The sequence below is a fragment of the Cherax quadricarinatus genome, chromosome 1, assembly GCF_038502225.1.
Source record: "Cherax quadricarinatus isolate ZL_2023a chromosome 1, ASM3850222v1, whole genome shotgun sequence".
Lineage (NCBI taxonomy): Eukaryota > Metazoa > Arthropoda > Malacostraca > Decapoda > Parastacidae > Cherax > Cherax quadricarinatus.
In genome coordinates this window covers 29,126,895-29,151,798 of record NC_091292.1, presented here as the reverse complement: position 1 = coordinate 29,151,798, position 24,904 = coordinate 29,126,895, and the positions used below count along the sequence as shown (strand labels likewise).

General features: G+C 38.4%; 1 protein-coding gene across 9 annotated transcripts in view; it reads right to left on the bottom strand.

The window, feature by feature from the left end:
* Positions 1-513: 513 nt before the first annotated feature.
* Positions 514-24,904, bottom strand: part of kug (FAT atypical cadherin kugelei) — a 913,302-nt gene continuing 888,911 nt past the window's right edge. For 5 of the 9 annotated variants that reach the window (XM_070104239.1, XM_053775102.2, XM_053775093.2 and 2 more), the window contains 3 exons: positions 11,390-11,557; positions 10,857-11,040; positions 514-2,730 (listed from right to left, as the gene is read on the bottom strand). In XM_070104239.1, the coding sequence (XP_069960340.1) occupies positions 2,334-2,730; positions 10,857-11,040; positions 11,390-11,557 (749 nt within the window). In that variant the 3' untranslated portion in view covers positions 514-2,333. Of the gene's footprint in view, positions 2,731-10,856; positions 11,041-11,389; positions 11,558-24,904 lie in introns of those variants that run through there. The other 4 variants (XM_053775112.2, XM_053775122.2, XR_011394610.1 and 1 more) reach the window with 4 other exon arrangements.

Below are 24,904 nucleotides of genomic sequence, written 5' to 3'. Positions count from 1 at the left end.
TTCAAGGAAGGAATAGGTAGCACCAGTTCCTTTGATTAATTAGTTCTTAATATCCATACTACATATACAATCAAACAGCCCTGTGGATTACCTATGACTGACTTTAGATATTTTCTTTTGTATTAATAACATGAATTTATGAATTATGGTACAGCCTCTTCTCGCTTAACGATGGAGTTCCGTTTCTAAGACTGCGTCATTAAATGAATTCATCACTAAGTGAGGAGCATACTATAATGGTAGTGGGTTTGTGTCAACCATCTTTGATGTTTTAATGTCACCTTTGCACTGTTTATAACATTCCTGATATATTTTTTAATGTCTATACAGTAGTGTACTGTATATTGAAATAAACAGAATAGAGGAAATCAGCTCTATACATTATGTAGGTATAAATACTGATCAGAGAGCCCGTCATAAGTCCGAGGCATCAGTAAACAAGTATGTTGCTAAGTGAGAAGAGGCTGTATTGTATATTTTGTATGTATAAGGGTTTCAAAAAATACTAAATAATTACAAGTTACAGTATTACAAGTTTATTTACAAAATTTGTATAAAACAATAGCTGCCATGGCAACCATACATTCATCCATAAAAGTGTTTTAATATAACCATTACTCCTGTATTAGTTCACAGTAAAAATATGAATTCCTCCTTTACAGAGTACAGCTATTATCACAATTACTTCGGTTAGTAGAGTAACCTATCAGGAACGGAATGGTAAAGAGGATATGACAGCTGGAAAAACAGCAAAAACTCTGAGTACACTGTATGTGGCATGGCCAGCAACATGCAGCATCCATCAGTAACCCTAAATTTAACCACATAATTACCAGAAAAATATAAATTAATCACTTTACTGTACTTCTGAGCCATATTTGCAGGCCTCGTCACACAAGGAAAATTATCTGAATCTCCAGTTACAATGCATGTGTATACAACTGAATAATTACGCATTGTATAAAAAAAAACATTCCATAGATAGAGGAAGCCTTTTCTGGGAAGCTGTTTAGAGATTTACAATGGAGCAGATTAATAACTGTTAATGAAATACAAAAAATACATAATTATACTTCATACAAAAAGCCCTTAAATTCCAGTTAATCTTAATAGTTGCAAGAAACACTCAGGGCAGCTAGAACATGGGCCAACATCATACCACAGCGTATCAGACACAAAGTAAAATGTCTCTCGTCAATCAGTGACCCAAATCTGTTCTGCTCTGTTCAAGGACACTTGTGGAAATAAATGACTTGCCTTTGGCACATGGTAGATTAAAAAATGCAATACCCTCACAAAACAGTAATTTCTTCAAGTACTGTACTGTTAAATAAAATGTTTCCAAAAAAGTTAATTATACAGTATTTAAATTCTCTAACTCAGTGACCATAAAATAATACTGTACAGTACTTTAATAGATGAAATTGGTTTTGAGTGGCAAGTTATTGAAATGACAAAAATACTAAAAGACTGCTACATCTAATGCAGACTAGTGGATCATTCAGCCGAGCTGTGATTGGTTGCATACCCAGAATCATCGCAGGCAGCAAAACATACCTGAAAGATCTAACCCTGTCTGTTTGCTCTGCAAAAAATATAAACGTTCTGTGGAACACATTTTGGAAGTTATATACAATGAAATATAAGTTTTGTATTTACACATTTATATACACAACACTCTTACATGGACCACTCGCCTCCTCCAGCAAACTGCCTTGTCTGCCAGGTATTGTTGCACTGTCTCCTCCAGTAGCACCATAGACCTTAAGACTATACATAGTACTCCAAGGAAACATTTCTAATTGTCACTTCCTGGATGACAAAAATGATCATATCCAGTGCTAGTAGGTCTAATTTACGGACATTATACATAAATAGTCCTTGCTTTTCTTTTAACAGATAAAAAATTGGCACTTTGCCCAAGGAATTGCAATTCAGAATTACACATGAAAATATGAGAACCATTCTGTCTTTATATGAATTAATGAAGACCTTGGGATATTAGGCACACTGGAAGATATACATATTATATTTGAATCCTTATTTTACTTAATCAGCATACAGGCACTAAGAAATGGCAGCTGAAAAATAGACAATCCTGTCAGTTTCTTTGTCACTCACTCTTAGTTTAATACATTTGTCCATCATTTAGGTTTTATTTAAAAAGTTTGCAGACTCAATGATGTTTTGATTTTTCATTGTATAAAAATATGCCATTCATACAGTTCCATTTGTGCGCTTCACTCAAAACATTTCAAGTTTATATGGTCAGTCATATTCTGAAGGATTCAAAAAAACTATGAACCCAGTTGAACTAATACTGTACTCATTATTCACTTCTTTGTTTTATCATCATTTTCAAATTCGGAGTTTACTTCTGAGTCCTCAATATCACAGACATTATCCAGGTCTGATGCAGATGTATTTGAAGCTTCACCTCCCCAAAGGGAGGCTCCCTCCTCTTCATCTTCCATACCGGAAATCACAGACATATCGCCTCCAAACTCGCTAAATCGTTTCACAGTATCGTGTCTGCGATTGCTTCGAATTCGATATGGAGAATACGTAACACCATCTCGATCCTCTGGGAGATGACTGATTGGAGCAGGCTGGTAATGTACACTGTAAGGGTCATCAAGTGTATTTAATAGCTTGCTTCTCTCATCTTCTGTTTCTGTTTCACTGCCAATTTGGTAATGTGGAAGGTATTGGTTGGGGTGAGTCTCATATCTGTAGAAAGAAAATGTATGTGTTTGACGAAATGTGTATGGGGTATTAATGCCCTACCAAGAGTCACATATCTGACTTGTGTTTTCTTTAACCTAGCCTGTACAGTGCAGGCACTCTACTTCTCAGCCTGATTTCTCCAAGTCTCTCCAAAGATGTATTACCCTGCTCACACTCCAACAGCATGTCAAAATTGTGTCTGAGAGCTAACAGGCATAATATAAGAACAAAACAACTTTTAAGGCAATAAATTTTATATTTGGGAGAAATGCTAAACCCATAGTAGGGTCATACAGGTTCTGCAGAATAGGATATAACCAAGTTTGATCCAAGAAAGAGGAGGGCAGCTTCAGTTCCTTTGTTCAAGAGCTCTTAACAATATTGAGGCATCCCTTATGAAGGGAAGGCAACTAGCACATTTTTACTTTTACCCAGTTGCTAATGTTTTCTTGAGCTTCCTCTTATCTGCTTTAATATACTGTATATACAGTAATTCATGGAGATTTTGCTTTTAGAATAACTACTAAATTAGAAAATAACAGACAGAGTAAGCATGTTCTTCATAGAATGGAACAATCAATCAAAATCTGTTGGACTGTTAACATGACAAATGATACCAGGTGCCCCTCCATGAGATGAACATGTATAAATTAGGTGTTACTAATAAGTTATAAAGTAAGACCATTTCCCACAACCGAAAGCAATGAAGGAAAGCAGATCAGACGTTTAACTGTGGTATGACTAAAAACAGGTTATTGGCCATTAATAACTAATGCAGGTCAACAAACTGCCAGTGGTTTTACAAGAGCAAGTCATACAATGTCAAATACCTGAAAAAAGGTGAAAGGTCTAGAACTACAGAAAGACAACCCTTTTGTGTCTACTGAAGATGAGGCACAGCTAGCAATGAATAGAAATGACAAGGAGATATGAGGGACTGAAGGTCTGAACTGCTCGAATGTAAAATGCCATACCACAATGAATGATGAGGCAGGAATCATCTCATGCCTCTAATAACCCAGCTACCACTCTAGGACACCCTTGAGGACACACTGACCTCAGCACCTTCACCTCCCTCTCCTTCCTTTGACTCTTATATTGTACTCTTGTCTAGTACTCTTTTTGCCTTCTTCCACATGGCGATCTTTCAGTATATCCTGTGCTTTCCCACCCACCACCACCTGATTTTCATGGTTTTGAATGATTGTCTAATCTGTGCAATTACTTCTGCTTTGATAAAACTTAACTGCCTCCCATTTCCAAGATGCTGAAAGACACTTGCCAACTCGAATATTTATCCCATCACAGCTGATTAGATGTGTTGGAAAATAGTGAGAAATGGAGTGAGGTGTAGGCTTAAAATTATCAAGTTAAGTGTGGGTCTAAGTATTTCAAGAGTGAGCTGCATAAGGTGAAGTGTGAGACTGAAAACACCCAGGATGTGATTGTATTTTGTCTGTATAATTGTTGTTTCTAGGCATTTCCTCCTAGCTCTGATGTGTCATGTTAATTACCAGCCTGATAGTATTCCACGTGGGTGAAACATTATGTAACATCCAAACAGGAATTCTGGAATACAGGTACTGTATATCTGTATAACCTATAACACCAGCAATATGCCTATCATACATCATTACATCTGCACATATCATTGTGTACAACAGTGCAAGGCTGGTAATTAAGGAGGATGACAGAATATGGAGGAGATACCTATAAACATCAATTGAACAAACACAAATCACCATCAAATAGAAACAGGGAGCTGTCAGCAGCTAACCACTTCATAAACAGGTAATTCTCCCCCCCCCCCCCCAAAAAAAATGAACTTATGCCTGACCATTAGACAGGCTGTGCTTCCATGTGTCGCTAACTCTCATTCACCAAATGTTAACTACTGTGGTGAGACATAAAAGTTTGACTTAATAAAGCCAACATAAGTAAAATGTCCATTAACCCTTTGACTGTTTCAGGCCCCTTTCTGAAACTGTCATTCTATGTCGCTCAATTTTTGAAAAAAAAAAAATTATTTTTTCTTATGAAATAATAATCTTTTCCCGATGGTAATGACACCAAAAGTTCGAAATTTGGTCGAAAACTCATGGAATTATGCTCCCGTGAAGTTAGCGGTCTCGGCGACATATGCGTATCGGTGATTTCGCAGACTTTGATCCCTATTTTCAGCCAATTCCATTGTTCCAGTTGACCAAACTCATAGCTATTTCTTTAGAACTCCATTTTATCTATCAGCTGAGTACAAGAAACCTCCCATTTACTAACTTGGACTACCCAATATGGTGGTCAGAAATTGGCAATTTGGCCAATTTCACGCAAATTAAAAAAGATGCCAATTTCAAAACAGGGTCCAGAATAAACAAGGTAGACATTCGTGGCACTAAAATAACATATGCTCTGTTCATTAGTCACATCTCTAGGCCCCTCTTATATTATTATTGCTTTCTATTTTGATATTTTATTCATACAATATATTATATTTATAGATGGGGTTGTAAGAGAAGTAAATGCGAGGGTCTTGACAAGAGGCGTGAAGTTAAAAGATAAAGAATCACACACAAAGTGGGAGTTGTCACAGCTGCTCTTTGCTGATGACACTGTGCTCCTGGGAGATTCTGAAGAGAAGTTGCAGAGATTGGTGGATGAATTTGGTAGGGTGTGCAAAAGAAGAAAATTAAAGGTGAATACAGGAAAGAGTAAGGTTATGAGGATAACAAAAAGATTAGGTGAAGAAAGATTGAATATCAGATTGGAGGGAGAGAGTATGGAGGAGGTGAATGTATTCAGATATTTGGGAGTGGACGTGTCAGCGGATGGGTCTATGAAAGATGAGGTGAATCATAGAATTGATGAGGGAAAAAGAGTGAGTGGTGCACTTAGGAGTCTGTGGAGACAAAGAACTTTGTCCTTGGAGGCAAAGAGGGGAATGTATGAGAGTATAGTTTTACCAACGCTCTTATATGGGTGTGAAGCATGGGTGATGAATGTTGCAGCGAGGAGAAGGCTGGAGGCAGTGGAGATGTCATGTCTGAGGGCAATGTGTGGTGTGAATATAATGCAGAGAATTCGTAGTTTGGAAGTTAGGAGGAGGTGCGGGATTACCAAAACTGTTGTCCAGAGGGCTGAGGAGGGGTTGTTGAGGTGGTTCGGACATGTGGAGAGAATGGAGCGAAACAGAATAACTTCAAGAGTGTATCAGTCTGTAGTGGAAGGAAGGCGGGGTAGGGGTCGGCCTAGGAAAGGTTGGAGGGAGGGGGTAAAGGAGGTTTTGTGTGCGAGGGGCTTGGACTTCCAGCAGGCATGCGTGAGCGTGTTTGATAGGAGTGAATGGAGACAAATGGTTTTTAATACTTGACGTGCTGTTGGAGTGTGAGCAAAGTAACATTTATGAAGGGGTTCAGGGAAACCGGCAGGCCGGACTTGAGTCGTGGAGATGGGAAGTACAGTGCCTGCACTCTGAAGGAGGGGTGTTAATGTTGCTGTTTAAAAACTGTAGTGTAAAGCACCCTTCTGGCAAGACAGTGATGGAGTGAATGATGGTGAGAGTTTTTCTTTTTCGGGCCACCCTGCCTTGGAGGGAATCGGCCAGTGTGATAATAAATAAATAATTCATACAAAAAAATACAAAATTTACTGTTATGCAGACTACTGCATTATTGTAAAAATGGTATAAATAATATCAGTGCACTAGTGAAAGAATATCAGACTCCCCAGTTGACGTGTATTGGACATGTGGTGTGATTTATTTACTCCTGAACATTGGTAAAAATCGAACATTTCCGCTACTTTGAGCTCAGTTTCAAGGTCGTTTTCATCGTCAAAGTAATGAAAATCATCTCTATTTCTGTAATATATTTTCCATTTTATCACCTAAGACCATGAAAACGCGAATACAACGATAAATACTATACGAAAATACACCTCAAAGTCGGTGTTTTATTCCAAAAAAACGATTAAGTTTTTTTTTTCTCATTACGCAATGTGTGCTGCAGGATTTTTTTTATGTGGTGTGCAGTGACCACACAGACCCATTCTCTCACATGTGGGCCTACCAGCTTTCTCCCTCTTGATTTGAAGCCGCTAGAATTATTGAGTATATATACGTCAGAAACATTGGCTCGTAAGACGTATTTATACGTCGAAAACAGTCAAAGGGTTAAAGGTTTACCATACTAAGTGCCTTTATTTTACCATGAATAGCAAAGCAAGAAAAATATTTAACCTTCATCATAGGTACACTAACATACTGAGGTGTTTGCTTAGATATTCTTTGGCAAAATAAATTTGCTTATTAAAGGTACAGGTATTTACATATGAGTACTGAGCAACAGGGTAAAAGAATTTCTGTTCGCACTGAATAAATATAAGAGACTATTATCAGGTGATTAGTTGTTCAAACAAGCTAGAGAGCTGCAAGTGCAGGGCAACCAGTAGTCAGAAATTTTCTCTACTCATAACCATATTCTTACCCACTAGCAGGCAATAATGAATGATCAAGCCCAGACAAGACAGTTACTACCACATAGTGTCACTGGAGTTTTATAAGAAGCTTATTTTGTATGAAAGTGTTTGTGAGAAATTGGCAGTCAAGTGTTTTGAGAAATGTAATATTTGCACAAAATAATAATACTGTGTGTATAATATCTAAAAATATACACTTAAAATTATAGATGCAAATTTTGTGCACACTCATTTACACACATTAATATACTATACTTAGTTATACTAGTTATTAAATTAAAAAGTAAAATTAAAAAAAGGCTCTTGATGAAGATGTGTACAAATGTAACCTTGCATATAATGCAGGAATGCTGAGGCTTAGTCAATATAATAATAATATAATCAAAGTAAGTGCTAAACTAGAGAGGGCCATACAGCATTAGTCAAAACATATTTGGAGAGGATGGGTTGATGTGTCATGTTAAATGGAATGAAGTTGAAAAGATAATTATGCAATGATACAGGTCTCCTTTCATGCAGGGATGTACCTTGATGCCTGTGAGGAGCTCTTGATTCAAGGAATTGGAGTTACTCTTCCCTTGGATCAAAATTAATTATTTGGCCATTCCTCTGGGTACTGTATGACACACAGACAGGTTTAGTGCTTTATTGCAAATAACAATAACATGGCTAAGTATTCCTTAATACAGTAGTTAATTTTTCTTATTTTTTTTTGCATTAGTGACAAAATATAATTTCAAACATTATATCCAGCTGAGCTCTATTTTGATTATATTATATTATATTTAATGTAAGTATTTTCTGTAAAAATTCTATTTATCTAGATTAAGCATTTTCAGACTTTTTTTTTATTAAAATGTGTATTGTAAAGTGACACTATTGCTTTTATATATGGTAACTTGAATTTTAGAGACTACGAGCTGCTGTTTCTCGAGGCCAAGCTCTGAGATGTAAGATCACCCACCAGGATGCCAACTATCACCAAGGTTCCTATATATACAGTGCCAGATACAAAATGGCAATAGGTGTGAGGAGATGATTTGCCTACATGTCTCATCTCACTGGGAATTTAGCCAAGGTACATTCAGTTGTGAAAGCTGAGCACTCTACTAATCAGCTATACTTGAAGAGTATAGGGCTCTTAATCCAAATAATTGAAGTTGGTTGGCCTTCCTAACTATCCCATCTTCGTATACTCTGCAGTAAAGCCTCCATATGTATTTATTACATATTTACTCACTAACTTTGGTGTCTTGGAATTGGGATTCTTTTGCAACACCTCTACTGAACAACTGTTTAGTATAATCTACTTCCACCATTCTGAAACAGAGGCTCACAGACAACCACAACCTCCTACTACCTCTCCAAAACGTCTTCGGTCTAATAGCGCTCTGTGTCAACTTTAACTTCCTTCAGTATAAAGTTACGACTGACCAGACTCAACCAGGAGGGGTGGTTTGAAGGAAGTAAATATTGAAAGCTGAAGAATGGTTTGAGCTGGTAAATCATTAAGCACTCTGACCTGGTAGATCATTTGGCACCTGGTTAATTCAACCTTTCATGGAGTCCAAGAGTATCACTGTCGGCACTCCACTCTGTTGTGGGGAACAGTGGCAACATTTCATTTTATTTTAGCTTAGCACACAGTGCCTAACTTGGAAGCTAATCATACGATTTTATTCACAATGTGCTTGCTAGATTTCCTAGGCTGATTTTTTGTTTTTTCATTAGCATTCATTTTTAAGAGTGACAGTATTAACTAGAGTAAAGCACGGAGATGTGACTAGAAAACATATTGGAAAGCTAACCCAACTATGGATTTTTCCTGAAAGTAAATTTCCAGTTTACCATTTCTGGTTCACCCTTGGTAAAATTGATTGGAAAGGTCTTACTAATACCTAAATATGGCCTTTCTCTTATGGGTTGGGTTCATATGATGATTAAAAAAAATTCTGTATTAATTGCATTGTTTTGTAGTCAAACCCCAGAATTTGTTAGCTTCATAATCAATGTGATTTGATCATCTTTTTTTTTTTTCAGAAGGCCATTTTGTGGTTAAGTATGATTATTCATGTTTGCCTTTCTCTATGGAGATTTTCATTTTGTAAATTTGTTATTATAAGGTATTTTATTTTTATTGGTAATTCTGTATGAGAGATGTACATTCACTGTATGCAGTCGGTATGGTGGGCAAAGCAGAGTGAAGATTCTTATTATGAGGAATTAAGTATTTATGGTCTTAACTGAGCTTAGTACACCTTCCTTATGCCTGGAACACATCTGCAGCATAAAATGAGGGACTCCTGTACTAAATTACATTTTATAAAAGGGTGGATAGGGGAGCAATGTGGTAGATTTTGCGAGTGCACAGAATAGGCAGTAGGTTACTGAAAGCGGTTAAGAGTTTTTATGAGGATAGTGAGGCTCAGGTTAGAGTATATAAGTGAGAGGGAGATTATTTCCCAATAAAAGTAGGCCTTAGACAGGGATGCATGATGTCACCATGGTTGTTCAATGTATTTATAGATGGGGTTGTAAAAGAAGTGAATGCTTGGGTCTTGGCAAAAGGTGTGGGATTAAGAGATCGAGAATTTTACACAAAGTGGGAATTGTCACAGTTGTTTTCTGCTGATGACACTGTGCTTTTGGGAAATTCTGAAGAGAAGTTGCAGAGGCTGGTGGATGAGTTTGGAAGGGTATGTAAAAAAAAAAATTAAAAGTGAACACAGGAAAGAGCAAGGTAATGAGGATAATAAAAAAAATTTGGGTAATGAAAGACTGGATATCAGATTGAAGGGAAAGAGTTTGGAGGAAGTGAATGTATTCAGATATTTAGGAGTGGATTTGTCAGCAGATGGGTCTATGAAAGACAAGGTGAATTACAGAATTGATGAGGGAAAAAAGGTGAGTGGTATACTGAGGAGTCTGTGGAGACAAAGAATGTTATCCATGGAAGCAAAGAGGGGAATGTATGAGAGTTTGGTGGTACCAACATTTTTACATGGGTGTGAGGGGTGGGTGGTGAATGTTGCGACAAGGAGAATGCTGGAGGCAGTGGAGCTGTGTATGAGGGCAATGTGCAATGTGAATATTATGTAGAGAATCCATAGCTTGGAGATTTGGAGGTGTAAGGTTTCTAAACGTATTATCCAAAGGGCTAAGGAGGAGTTGTTGAGGTGGTTCAGACATTTAGAAAGGGTGGAAATAAGTAGAATGACTTAGAGGGTGTATAAATCTGTAGTGAAAGGAAGGCAGGATAGGAGGCCATCCTAGGAAAGGTTGGAGGGAGGGGGTAAGGGAGGTTTTGTGTGTGAGGGGCTTAGACTTCCAGCAAGCATGTGTAAGCATGTTAGATAGGAGCAAGTGTAGGCAAAGGTTTATGACTTGATGTGCTATTAGTGTGAACAAGGTAACATTTATGAAGGGATTCAGGGGAACTGGTTAGGACTTGAGACCTTGAGGTGGGAAGTACAGTGCCTGCACTCTGAAGGAGGGGTGGAGATATGTTGCTGTTTAACTGTAGTACAGGTGCGACTGGCATGAGTGATAGTGAATGATGACGAAAGTGTTTCTTCTTTTTTGGGGTTACCCTGCCTTGGCGGGAAACGGCTGATGTGTTAATAAAAAAATATATATAAATAAGAAGAAAACTCTACCTTTGTGGCTGTGGAGTAAACAAGGATGTGTCTGATTCTGCACCAGCATCAGAATTAGGATCAAGAAGCTGAGAAGTATCCAGATCAGGCCGAGATTCTAGTTCAAATTCTGTATCACATTCACTGATAAGCTCATCAGCAGGCAAGGTCTCCATGTCACGACCAGGGTCTACAGGGCCCTCAACTGCAAAGACAACAATGAAATATGATTGTGTATTTATTTCTTAAGCACTAATAAATACAACATATTTGTTAGGATACTCTATTAGAGATAAACACTAATAACTTAACTACCCAGGATAATCATTTATTGCCTCACCCCCCCCCCAAAAAAAAAAAAAAAAAGCTGGTAAAATTTGCTTAGCGATTCAATAAAATTTAAATAATTTCGCTAACAAACTGCTAAATAATGATATTCTGGGCAAGACTACTAGGAAAATATTTACCATTGTAAGTCAACACTACAGTTATGTTAAACACGTACATAGTTGTGATTACCTCACACAAACCAAGGTTCTACAGAAAAAACCCACCTGGTGGCATCAAAGGCTGGTTTTTTGGTGGTTCCACTACAATAGATTCATTTGATTCATTGGAATGGTATGATGAAGAATCTCTCACTTCACCTCCAGGGACCTCCATGATGTTAGGAAGTGGATTCTGGGAGGGTCGTGCCCAATCTGAGCAATCCCAGTGGTAGCCTGCCACCGCGTGGACACCAGACATGTTAGTCACGACACAGTTTACATGAAAGCTAGCCCTCATTATCACATTATATACTACTGAAGACAACTACAACTGACACCCTCACCACCATCCCATAGTACTTCATTCACAGCAACAGTTTTGCTTAAATTCTACATTGTGAACTCGTTAAGGTATGATCACATTCGGCATTCAAGAGAGGTAGGGTATCTTTAAGTCTCCTTTCCTAGTAAGTATACTGTACAGTATACGATTTCCCTACATGACAAACCTTTTAAATATATATGATATGTAATAGTGGTTAAAGACCATGAATACATTAGGGAACATAATCAGTAGATGTGGTTGGAGGAATAGATTGGGGTCTGGAGTATACCTGGAGAGGGTTTTGGGGGTCAACGCTCCCACGGCCCTGTCTGTGACTAGGTCTATACACAACTCACACACGGTATTAAGTCAGGAGTATTTGAGAGAGCTAAGGAAGCGGTAGCAATAATGTTGAAGGATCAGTTATGGAGAGGGAAGAGAGAATATAAATGAATAAATTCAAGGATTATGTGGATTAAAATAAGGGTCAGATGTGAAAAGTGGGTCATAATAAGTGTGTGTGCACCTGGAGAAGAGAGGAGTGTAGAGGAAAGAGAGAGAGAGAGATTTTGGGAGATGTTAAGCGAGTGTGTAGGAACTTTTGAGCCAAGTGGGAGAGTGTGGTAGAGGACCTAAATGCTAAAGCAGGAGAAGCATTTAGAAAGGGTGTGGTAGGTAAGTTTGAGGTGCCAGTTGTAAATGATAATGGGGAGCATTTGATTGAACTTTGTATAGAAAGCGGTTTGGTTATAGGTAACACATTTAAAAAAAAAACAGGGGGATAAATAAGTATACAAGATATGATACAGGGCATAATGACAGTAGTTTGTTTGCCTATGTATTGGTAGATAAAAGACTGTTGAGTAGACTTCAGGATATACATGTTTATAGAGGGGCCACAGATAGATCACTTTTTAGTTGTAGCTACAGTGAGAGTAAAAGGTAGATGGGATACAAGGAAAATGGAAGCATCAAGTAAGAGAGGTAAAGTTTATAAACTAAAGGAGGAGGCAGTTAGGGTAAGATATAAACAATTGTTGGAGGACAGAGGGGCTAGTGTGAGTATAGGCAATGAGGTAGAAGATGTATGGGGTAAGCTTAAGAATACAGTGTTAGGGTGTTCAACAGAAGTTTGTGGTTACAGGAAAATGGGTGCGGGAAGGAAGAAGAGCAATTGGTGGAATGATGTAAAGAGAGTAAGAGAGAGTAAATTAGCATATGAGAGGTTATTACAGAGTAGAAGTGATGCAAGGATTATATGGAGAGAAAAAGAGAGGTTAAGAGAGTGGTGAAGCAATGTAAAAAGAGAGCAAATGAGAGTGGGTGAGATGTTATCAACAAATTTTGTTGAAAATAAGAAAATTTTGGAGATTAATAAGTTGGTAAAGCCTAGAGAATGAATGGATTTGTTAGTTAAAAATAGGAGAGGACAGTTATTAAATGGCGAGTTAGAGGTATCAGGAAGATGGAGGAAATATTTTGAGGAATTGTTAAATGTTGAAGATAGGGAAGCTGTGATTTTGTGTATAGGGCAAGGAAAAATAATATCGTATAAGAGTGAGGGAGAACCAGTTGTGAGTGTAGGGAAAGTGCATGGGGCAGTGGGTAGAATGAAAGGGGGTAAAGCAGCTGGGATTGATGGGATAAAGATAGAAATGTTAAAAGCAGGTGGGGATATAGTTTTAGTGGTTAGTGTTTTTATTTAATAAATGTATGGAAGAGGGTAACGTATCTAAGGATTGGCAGAGAGCATGCATAATTCCTTTGTATAAAGGCAAGGGGACAAAAGTGTGTAAAAATTATAAAGGAACAAGTCTGTTGAGTATACCTAGTAAAGTGTATGGCAGTTATTATTGAAAGAATTAAGAGTAAAACAGAAAGCAGGATAGCAGATGAACAAGGAGGCTTTAGGAAGGGTATGGAGTGTTTGCAGTGAAACATATGGGTGAACAGCATTTAGATAAGGGTAAAGAGGTTTATGTGGCATTTATGGATTTGGAAAAGGGGTATGATAGGGTGGATAGGGGAGCAATGTGGCAGATGTTGCAAATTTAAGGAATAGGAGGTAGGTTACTGAAAGCACTGAAGAGTCTTTACAAGAATAGTGAGGTTCAGGTTAGAGTATGTAGGTGAGAGGGAGATTATTTCCCAGTAAAAGTAGACCTTAGACAGGGATGTGTGATGTGACCATGGTTGTTCAGAATATTTATAGATGCAGTTGTAAGAGAAGTGAATGGTCAGGTGTTGGTGTGGGGTTAAAAGATAAAGAATCTAACACTAAGTGGGAGTTGTCACAATTGCTCTTGGCTGATGACACTGCTTTTGAGAGATTCTGGAGGGAAGTTGCAGAGGTTGGTTGATGAGTTTGGTAGGGTATGTAAATGAAGAAAATTAAAAGTGAATATAGAAAAGAGTAAGGTGATGAGGATAACAAAAAAAAAAATAGGTAATGGAAGATTGGATATCAAATTGGAGGGAGAGAGTATGGAGGAGATGTATTCAGATATTTGGGAGTGGACCCACGGAGATGGGTCTATGAAAGATAAAGCAAATCATCAAATCAATGAGGGGGGAAAAGGGTGAGTGGTGCACTGAGGAGTCTGTGGAGACAAATAACTTTATTCATGGAAGCAAAGGGGGAATATATGAGAGTATAGTTATACCAATGCTCTTGTATGGGTGTGAGGCATGGGTGGTGAATGTTGCAACAAAGAGAAGGCTGGAGGCAGTGGAGATGTCATGTTTGGGGGTAATGTGTGGTGTGAATATAATGCAGAGAATTCATAGTTTGGAGATTAGGAGGAGGTGTGGGATTACCAAAACTATTATCCAGAGGGCTGAGGAGGGGTTATTGAGATGGTATAGACATGTAGAGAGGATGGAACAACATAGAATGACTTCGAGAGTGTATAAATCTGTAGTGGAAGGAAGGCGGGGTAGGGGTCAGCCTAGGAAAAGTTGAAGGGAGGGGGTTAAGGAGGTTTTGTGTGTGAGGGGCTCGGACTTCCAGCAAGCCTGCATGAGCATGTTAGATAGGAGCAAATGGAGACAAATGGTTTTTAGGACTTGACATGCTGTTGGAGTGTAAGCAAGGTAACATTTATGAAGGGATTCAGGGAAACTGGCAGGCCGGGCTTGATTCTTGGAGATGGGAAGTACAGTGCCAGCACTCTGAAGCAGGGGTGTTAATGTTGCAGTTTTATAACTAGTGTAAGTATGCTTCTGGCAAGACAGTGATGGAGTGAATGATGAGAGTTTTTCTTTTTCAGGCCACCCTGCCTTGGTGGGAAACGCCCGATGTGTTAAGGAAAAAGAAGCTTACAACAATGTTTCATTCTGACTTGGACCATTTACAAAGTCACACTAATTGAAAAGAGTGAGGCAGCTAATATATATAGGGGAGCAGGACAAGGATGGTAACAAGAGAGGAAGAAGAGGAAGTAGAGGTAATAGTAATAGGAGAAATAGTGGTAATAGAAAGTAGGGAGAGTATTTTAGTGGCACAACAGAGAAAGGGGAGTGAAAGGTGAAGGGAGGCAAAAGTAAAGGTAATAGCAATAGTAGAGGAATGGAGGGGAAGATGTAGAGGAAGTAGAAGTGAGGTCAGTCTAAGAGCAAGAAAAAGGAGCACTGCAGGAGAGCTAAGGACCCACAAGGGGTAAGACCAAAAATGCAGAAGAGAGGGATGACAACCGACTTATAGAGCACACTTAGGCAGAGGAAAAAAAGAAAAAAAATTAAGGAAAAATAGGAAACGAGAAGAGGTACAGAAAGGAGGGAAAGAAAAGATCAGGTTAAGTCATGAGTGTTATGAAGTTTGGAGCATTTGACAATGTAATGAGAAAGGAAGGCATCAACAGAGACAGTCAGGACTATTATTCAAACAAGGAAAGTTGTGTATAAGGGAAACTTCAACAAGACAGTGACTGTGAAAGCTAGAAGTAGGGTAGACAGTTTTAGCAGAGGACTGTGATCTCTAACATGATAGAAAAGCACATTATTGGTGTCGGTGAGCCTAACACTTCTTTTGTGTTCTTTGAATCTGTCAGAAAGAGAGCAGCCAGTCTCTCCAAAGTGTTGGAGAGGTCAAGAGGGAACATGAAATAGAATAGACACCGGGGGCATCTATATTGGGAGGAGAGGTACGAATTAGATTACTGCAAAAGGTGTTAGTTTGGCGAAACGTAAGTTTAATGTCTAAGGAACAGAGAAAGTTGTTGAAATTAGAAAGACTGGAAATATAGGTAAGGCAGAGAAGGGGATTTCACAGGAATAGAGAGTTTGAGAGAGAAGAAAGTCTGTTTAGCACATGATAAGGCAGAGTTTGTGAAGTTGGAAGGGTAGCCAAGACGGGAGAACGAATTATGAAGAGTGGTAATTTCTGACTCAAGGAACTAAGGGTCACAAATGTGGAAGGCATAGAGAAACAGATACACAAGAACAATTTTCTTGAGAGAGGGAGCATGGTAAGAAAAATAATGAATGTACATGTCACTGTGCATAAGCTTGCAATAAACAGAAAAATAAAAGCCTGTAGTCAAGTGGCAGACATGTACCACTGCATTTTTAGTCCTACCCCTTGTAGGCACTTAACTCTCCTGCAGTGCTCCTTTATCGTGTCCTTAAACTGACCCCATGTCTACTTCCTCTGTCTTCCCCTCCTTTCCTCTACTATTGCTACTACCTTTACTTTTGCTTCTCTTCACCTTTCACTCCCCTTTCTCTCTTGTGCCACTAAACTACTCTCCTTACTTTCTACTACCACTATTTCTTCTACTACTACTTCCACTACCTACCTTACCACTACCACTACTTCCTCTTCTCCCTCTCTTGTTCCCATCCTTGTCCTGCTCCCCTATATATACACTGCCTACCTCACTCTTTTCTGTTTGTGTGACTTTGTAAATGATTCAAGTCGGACTGAACCATCATTGTTAGCTCCTTTCTCCTATGTGCGGGTTATTTGTGTATTGTTTTAGTTATGGTATTGTGCCTTTTTTTTTGTTTTTCTAGATTGGGGTTTATGTGCTACCCAACTTTTGTTAATGCGAGTGAGTGAAATTCTGAGGTGCACTTCTGGCACTGCCTCAACACAGTCATTACATTTTCCTTAAGCCAACCTGAACTCAAAAATAGCATCACACAATAAGAATTGCAGGGTGTGAAGAATAAGATGTAAATCATTAGAAGAGATAGGGGAAATTTTTTTACAGCAGCTTAATGCAGGTAAGAAATCAAAGACTCTTGATCTACCACACACTACAGTTTATACCATCTGTGCTTAATGCATAGTGACCAAAGTGCATAGTGTGCTAATCTTGTCACTGCTCTGAGTAAAACTCACACTTATAATAAAATGGAGAATGGGAAAACACTTCTTAGCTTTTGGATTAAAAATCAAACTAATGTAACATTTAGCACGTCAGTTACCCAGATGGTGAGGAGGTTGAGGTTTTATATAAAAAGGTGATAATTTAAAATATATGAAGGTGGCTTGAAATATTTAGAGGTAATAACTTGCATAATAGTGAATGATCATGAAACTGAGCGCTGATATCTACAGGGCTGCCTCATATCAGGTCACTTTGATCTCTTAGAGGAATGTGGCTGCACACATGAACAGATATTATAAAGAGCCTTCGCATTAAAGAAGAAAAGACTGCTTTGGAATCTAAAGCAGCCAAGAACTTTCCTACATTTCTCTTGAGAGGCAATGCAAAATGAATTTTTCACTAAAGCCTACATTAGTGTGTCACTTTGAAACACAAAGTGCCTTATTGAAAACTCCTTAGTTCTTCATTTTTAACTGTGTTTTGATAATGCAACTTCCATGAACATCAGCACTGTTGCCCATCCTACTGAGTATGAGCTCATAAACCTGTGGTGGAGGGTTTGTAAACATTATGTGCAACACTTCACAATATAAAGAGTGCTAACTGAAGGAACTTTAAACTGTAGAGGCTAAAGTATCCAGCAAGAATATATGAGGATGTTAGATCTGAATGAGTGGAGAGGAGGGTTTTTGTGATTTTACATGCTGTTATAATGTGAGCAAGTTAATTTTTATAAAGGAATTTAGGGAATTTGATTAGTTGGTCTTGAGTTTTGGAGGTATACCTGTTACAAATTTTGAGGACTTTTCTACCCAACAAGCTCAACCTTTGGCCAAGCTTCTCTGTTAAGTGCCTGTTCAATCAGGCTGTTGCTGCAGAGTGCCTGCACTCTGAAGGACAGGTGGGGATGTTGCAGTTCAGTGGGTCATTTGAATTGTAATGTCCATACACTTCTGGCAACATAGCTATTGAATGAGTGATGGTGAATGTGTTCCCTTCTTTGAGTCACCCTACTTTGGTGGAAAATAGTTAATGTAATATTAAAATCAATATCATAGGTGTATATTTTCTTTAAATCTTTTAACATACATACTAGACAGTCAAGGTGAGGGTAGTGACACACACTTTTTGTTGTTGTTTACAGGAACTAAGTAGTACATTCTAGTCACGACAATTTATCTCATTGTTTATTTCCAGTTTGTAAAGACAGACAGCACTTTATATTAGGAAATAAAGTACCATATCATAACATGGGGGTCTGAAAACCATGAAACTACAATATATAAAGTAGAAAAAGTAATTTACTTCTGAAGCCAGAAGCAAACCATCTAAGCTACCCATACTGTGATTTTTTTTTATCACTACACAATCTTATAATTGCATCTTTCAGTATTCACTGGATAATACTAAAACCACACACATCACCTTCCTCTTTGCTGCAATATACAAAATCCATTCTCTGTACCTATTCAAGTGGGTCAGCCTGACTATGCAGGCATACCCCACATAATACTGGGGTTGAACTCCTGGAAAACCATTTGGTACATTTTTTATCATTTAATACATGTTACCCCACTGAGTCTCATTATACATGTATAGAGTATACTGCTGGTTAACACACAATCTGTTAACAAGTTTTTGTGTTGACATGGTTGCAAAATTGCAGCACATTTTCAATGAACAGGCCATATTAATCAGTTTACATAGAGAAGTCTGTCACTCAGTTGCCATCCCACTTCCACAGTGCTGTGATGAGGGGGCACAATATTTTGCTCTAAAAGATTCATGAGTTAACAATTCATTAACACTCGATAAATGTAGATTAGCATGCTGTAAGCTGTCTCGATGGCAAAATGTAATGGAATTTTGGTGAATTTTCAATCCAGTGCTCAGTGAAAATATCAAACTAGAGATTTTAATAATGTTCTCAGTGGATATATCAAATGCCAACAGATACATTTTTTGTTTATTAGACTGTATAGTCCTTGTGGCTTAGCGCTTCTTTTTGATTATAATAATAATAATTTGTTTATTAGTCTTTATCAAACTTTGCAATGTGCAGCACTAAATGCTCTTGCATAACACTGCTTCACCTTTACCCAAAATACTGAACCCAACACTTTGCATCATATTACTATAAGCATCACTGTAAACTGTAATACATAATGCCTGGTTGCACAGGCATTATGTATTATAGTAGGGCCCCCCATATCTGTGGAGAATACATTCCAAGGACCTGCCATGGATACCAAAACCGTGGATAGTAGCAAACCCTAAATACAAGTCCTATACCTACCTATTATAAAGTTAAATTCATAAAGTATGCACAACAAGTGGAGAATTACCACTTTGTCACTGATGGGAAGCACTTCATGGCTTCTATTAGGCTTTGAAGACCTGCCAGCTTCTCTGCTTTTGTGCTTTGGAGCCATTATTATACAAAATTAAGAGGTATTTTTGGGCCACAGTAAACTGTGGATAACTGAAACCACTGATACCAAATCAGTGGATACGGGGGGTTCAACTGGAATCATCATTTGATTTTTCCTCAGTTTTGCATCAATCTGTCAGCATTCTGTCTGTCTCTCTCACTCATTCATTCTGATTAGTGTTCTGTCCAGCCATAAATACACAGGTAAGGCGCTCTAGCACCACCCTGGCAGCAACCGCAGCCAAGCACAGTAGTTCATACTAAAATAAACTGTCATTCACTTTTAACCATTTAACAACCCATTGCCACATACACCATGTCTATCACCTGTAAACCAATAAACAAAAACTGCTATAGGTTGAGTCTGCATCTACAGACTCCACAAATGATGTAGGGTCTGAACAGCGCCTCATATTAGCATTTGCCTCCTATAATTATTTTCCATGATCTACCGTGATGACCTTTGGCAACTCCTCTACTATCTAGGCGTTCTCAGCAGCAGTAGCTACCACCAACACCAGTAGCTCAGTGACTGAGTGGGGACTGTTATACTTTGTATGTAGGAATGCTTTATGGCCCTGTTTGACCCTAGCAATGTTTAGTGCCACTACAGAAGAGTATTTTTTATATAATTTTTTAAAGATGCTGCAGGCTGAACTCAGTGTTGAGGAAAAGGTGTGTATTCTTGTATAGGTACTGGAAAACTATCCACAAGTGAGATCTGTGCTCATACTAGTGAGTGAGATACTAAAATCCCAATATGACTGTGTTCAACGAGCCACTGCCCAGACTAAGGGTCAACAATCCAAATGAATTCTTTATGAATGAGACAAAAATTTGGTCATCTCCAAAAATCTTGGATATGATCCTAACACCACAAGACTTTGAAAAGGCAATAAATGACGTGCCCGTGTACTCTGCCCCAGACCCAGACTCATGGAATTATGTGTTCATCAAGAACTGCAAGAAGCCCATAAAACAACAGACATAGCCCCACTCTACGAAGGTAGCAGTAAAGCAATTGCAAAGAACTACAGGCCAATAGGACTAACATCTCACATCATAAAAATCTTTGAAAGGGTTCTAAGAAGCAAGATTGGCAACCACCAAGATACCCATCAGTTACACAACCCAGGGCAACACGGGCTTACAGCAGGTCGCTCCTGCCTGTCCCAGCTACTGAATCACTATGATAAGGTCCTGGATGCTGTAGAGGATAAACAAAATGCAGATATAGTATACACAGACTTTGCAAAAGCTTTCAACAAGTGTGACCATGGTGTAATAGCACACATAATGCATGACAAAGGAATAACAGGAAAAGTTGGTAGCTGGATCTATAACTTCCTGACAAATAGAATGCAGAGTAATAGTAAACAGAGTAAAGTCTGAGGCAGATATGGTGAAAAGCTCTGTTCCACAAGGCACAGTATTCGCTCCCGTTCTATTCCTCATCTTCATATCTGACATAGACAGATGTAAGCCATAACTCGTGTCTTCCTTTGCGGATGACACCTGGATTGCCATGACAGTGACTGCCATCGAAGACACCTCAGGACTCCAAGCAGACATAAACCAAATCTTCAAATGCGCCACTCAAAACAATATGAAGTTCAATGAAGAGAAATTTCAACTACTACTCAGATATGGAAAACTTGGGAAAATTAAAACTGTATCAGGGTATACAACATATTCTAACCATGCATTAGAGCGAAAAAGTAATGTGAAGGACCTGGAAGTGATAATGTCAGAGGATCTCGCCTTTGAAGACCACAACACTGTATCTACCACATCTGCTAGGAAAATGATAGGATGTATAATGAGGATCTTCAAAACTAAGGATGCCAAATCCATGATGATTCTCTTCAAATCACTTGTTCTCTCTAGGCTGGAATACTGCTGTACACTAACTGCCCCCTTTCAAGGCAGGGGAAATTGTTGACCTGGAGAGTGTACAAAGAACTTTCACAGCACACATAAGTATGATAAGGCACCTAAATTACTGGGAATGGTTGAAGGCCCTTGATCTGTATTCTCTGGAGTGTAGGCGAGAGAGATACATGATAATATACACTTGGAAAATTCTAGAAGGCTTAGTACCAAACATGCACACAAAAATCACTCCCTATGAAAGCAAAAGACTTGGCAGGAGATGCAACATTCCCCCAATGAAAAGCAGGAGCTCCGCGAGTACACTGAGAGACAACACTAAGTGTCTGGGGCCCAAGACTGTTCAATTGCCTCCCAGCATACATAAAGGGGATTGCCAATAGACCCCTGGCTGTCTTCAAGAAGGCATTGGACAGGCACCTAAAGTCAGTACCTGACCAACCAGGCTGTGGGTTCTACATCAGTTTGCGTGCAGCCAGCAGTAACAGCCTATTTTATCAGACACTGATCCACCACGAGGCCTGGTCTCAGACCAAGCCGCTGGGGAATTGACCCCCAAACCCCTCTCCAGGCAAACTCCAGGTAAGGAAAATCCACTTTAAATCAGCTCATCACTGCCTCTCGTGATCTACCCTTTAACCAAGACCTGAACAGGTTAATGACTTCAGCTGCTACTGATAGCCTTCTAAAGAGAGAAGAACTGAAAGGGTCTTGGACAACAGCAGCAAGGCCAAAGCAAAACTGCCCTGATTTGCTGGGACATGTTTCAGATAGAACCATACAGCATTATCTCCATAAAAAAAAAAGCTTGTGATGCCATCTCGAACTCCTGCCAAACAAATGCAAGCCAAACAATTTCAGTTTGTGGTATAAACCTTGGTAATAAATACCGACAAGTTGGTTTAGAAAGACACGTAAGCAAATGTTCTTATGACATTCCTCAGGTCACGTGCGTCACACCTCACTCTCCGCCTATATATAATGTCTTCCTACCTCTGTATGTTAGAAGTGATCAAGGTCCCAGGACCGAAACGTTTTCTAATAAATATGTTATAGTGTTTGCTTACGTGTCTTTCTAAACCAATTTCAGTTTGTAAAACACTGTGAACAATGAACCACTGAAGACTGAGTTATGTGGAGTGATAAGCCTTTAATTGTTTATCAGCACATTGAGGACTAGTCAGATGCCCATCAACTCCCCTACTACACAGCTAAACTCATGAAACACACTAAAGAGGTAGTGATAAGGGGCTGTTTTAGTAGATTAAAGGGTCAGGGGAATTATGCTTTGTGCCCAAAAATCACAAAAGTGAATGGAGTTCATGCAAATGTGCTTTAGTAACATTTCCTCACATTCCACAAGATTCAGGGCACCACACACTTTATGCAAGAAAGTGCCTCATGCCACATGTCAAAATGGGTCAAGATATAGCTGCAGGAGAGCAGTATCAGTGTTATTCACTGGCCAGGGAGCAGCCCTGACCTGAATCCCATCAAAAATTATTGGAATGATGAAAACAATGTTCCATTATACAAATACATAATCAGACATGTTTAACTAAGGAAATAAAATATATCTAGATTCAAGAAATGGACTTGAAAAAACTGATTCTTTGCCTAACTACATGAAAATGGTAATCAAATTGTATGGAAACATGAGCAAATGCTGAAAAGAAAGAGAAATTTGTTTTTCTTACCTTTTTTCCTATGTTACTAGAAATTCATTTGCAATATGGGTGTCCCAACATCACTTGTATATACCTCAACACTTTCTTGTTAAGAATAAAGATCTCGCCTTATCCAAATGTCAAGAAAGTCTATTTATCTTAACCCAGGTGAGATGATGATAAATCTTTTTTTTTCTGACATATAGTTTATGTTAAAGTTGATTTACATTACCTGTGAGGCTTTTAAATAGGGCATGCCTCTACTCTTTAACACTGCCCTAGTTGCACCTACTGTACTGACAAGTCTCTTTCTTTCCATACACGTTATACACTCCTGTTGCTTTTTTTTTTATCTAGTTCATAAACATACAGTACATCCTGCATAGACCTATCTATTGATAGATAAACTCCCAGGTACCTAATACTCACTTCATACTCCCTTTCACTCTCACCCCCCTACTCTTCATTCCACTTTCATCTCCAGTCTATCATTTCCTATACTTCTGCTTACTTTCATCACTTAGGTCTTTCCTTCATTCACTCTGTGCTTCTTTCCTTTAAACACCCTTCCAAACTAACTTTTCTTCCATATCTCCCAACACAGTATCACCACTGTCTGCAAACAACGATTGAAAAAACTCCTATTTTATGACCATACCTTACACTAATACAAATATCCACTTCTCATACAACCCTTATTTGAGAGACAGACTAAAAACTAACACAAGACTTTATAAAAAGTCTAAAACATCTTGAATTCAAAGGCTGCCACTACTGTAAAGTTCACAGTATTGTGCATGACAAAACTCTTGAGATAATATGGCAACATGTCATATAAGAATTTCTTAGAATGTTTTGGAGAAAGCATCCCAACTGGCTCTAGAAAAAAGTTACAGAAATGCAATTTCACATGAGACTTTCTAGCACAGCATCTAGTATTGTATGAAGTAATGTAGTGCAGGTTTGAAGTGCAGGTCTGCCGCACTTCAATGATTCATTTTAGCACCATCACACACATGATAAAGACCCACTTGGTCAATAAAATATAGCTCTCTCAACGTTTAAAAGAACTACATTGTCAAATTGAAACAGGAAGCTTCGTTTTCTGAACACACGTATGTCTCAGTTTTCAAGTTAGTCGAAAATGCTTTCTCAGGATATCCAGAAATTTAGCAGTGTGGGATATCTAAGCAGTTAGGAATACCTAAGTCCTGAGGGCTCCTTTTAGGAAGATGCCTCGCATGGGCCAGTAGGCCTTCTGCAGTGTTCCTTCGTTCTTATGTTCTTATGTTCTAATGCTGGTGAAGGACTCTTGTTTCAAAAAAAATTAGAGCTAATGTCTCCTTGGATCAAACCTGATTACCTCCAATTTCACTGTCATTATGAGACTATGGGTTTCACTCTTCCCCATGACAAAAATAGTAATGACTGAGGGCAAACTGCACACATGCAAGTATCCACTTCTCACATGCATATACTCTGGCTTCTTAAAAATACCGATTTATCTTTACTTATCCTGCAAATGCTTGTTTAATTATTTTATTTACCTTTAATTTCAGTGCACTCAAGCTCAGTTTTAATTATGATAGAAGTTGATGGAAGTTTTAAAGATTAATCTGCCTTATGAATTTGAAGCATACATAAGAAAGTGAAATGTTTGTAAAGGAATAAGTTAACCCCATAGTTAGGGGACATTCGCAATGAGAACAATGATGCTCTGGACGAGGTACATATAAAGAAAAAACAACAGACAAAACAGGTTAAATTTGGTACAAAATTGATGTATTAGGCATAATTTCATTAACTATTAAATGCAGCATGTATGTATATAATAAATACACACATTGCACTCATAGAAAACTTACTTAGAAAATATTTACCCTTTCTGAAGTCAAAAGAATATACATGGAGAAAGGAGATTATATAGGCTGGAGT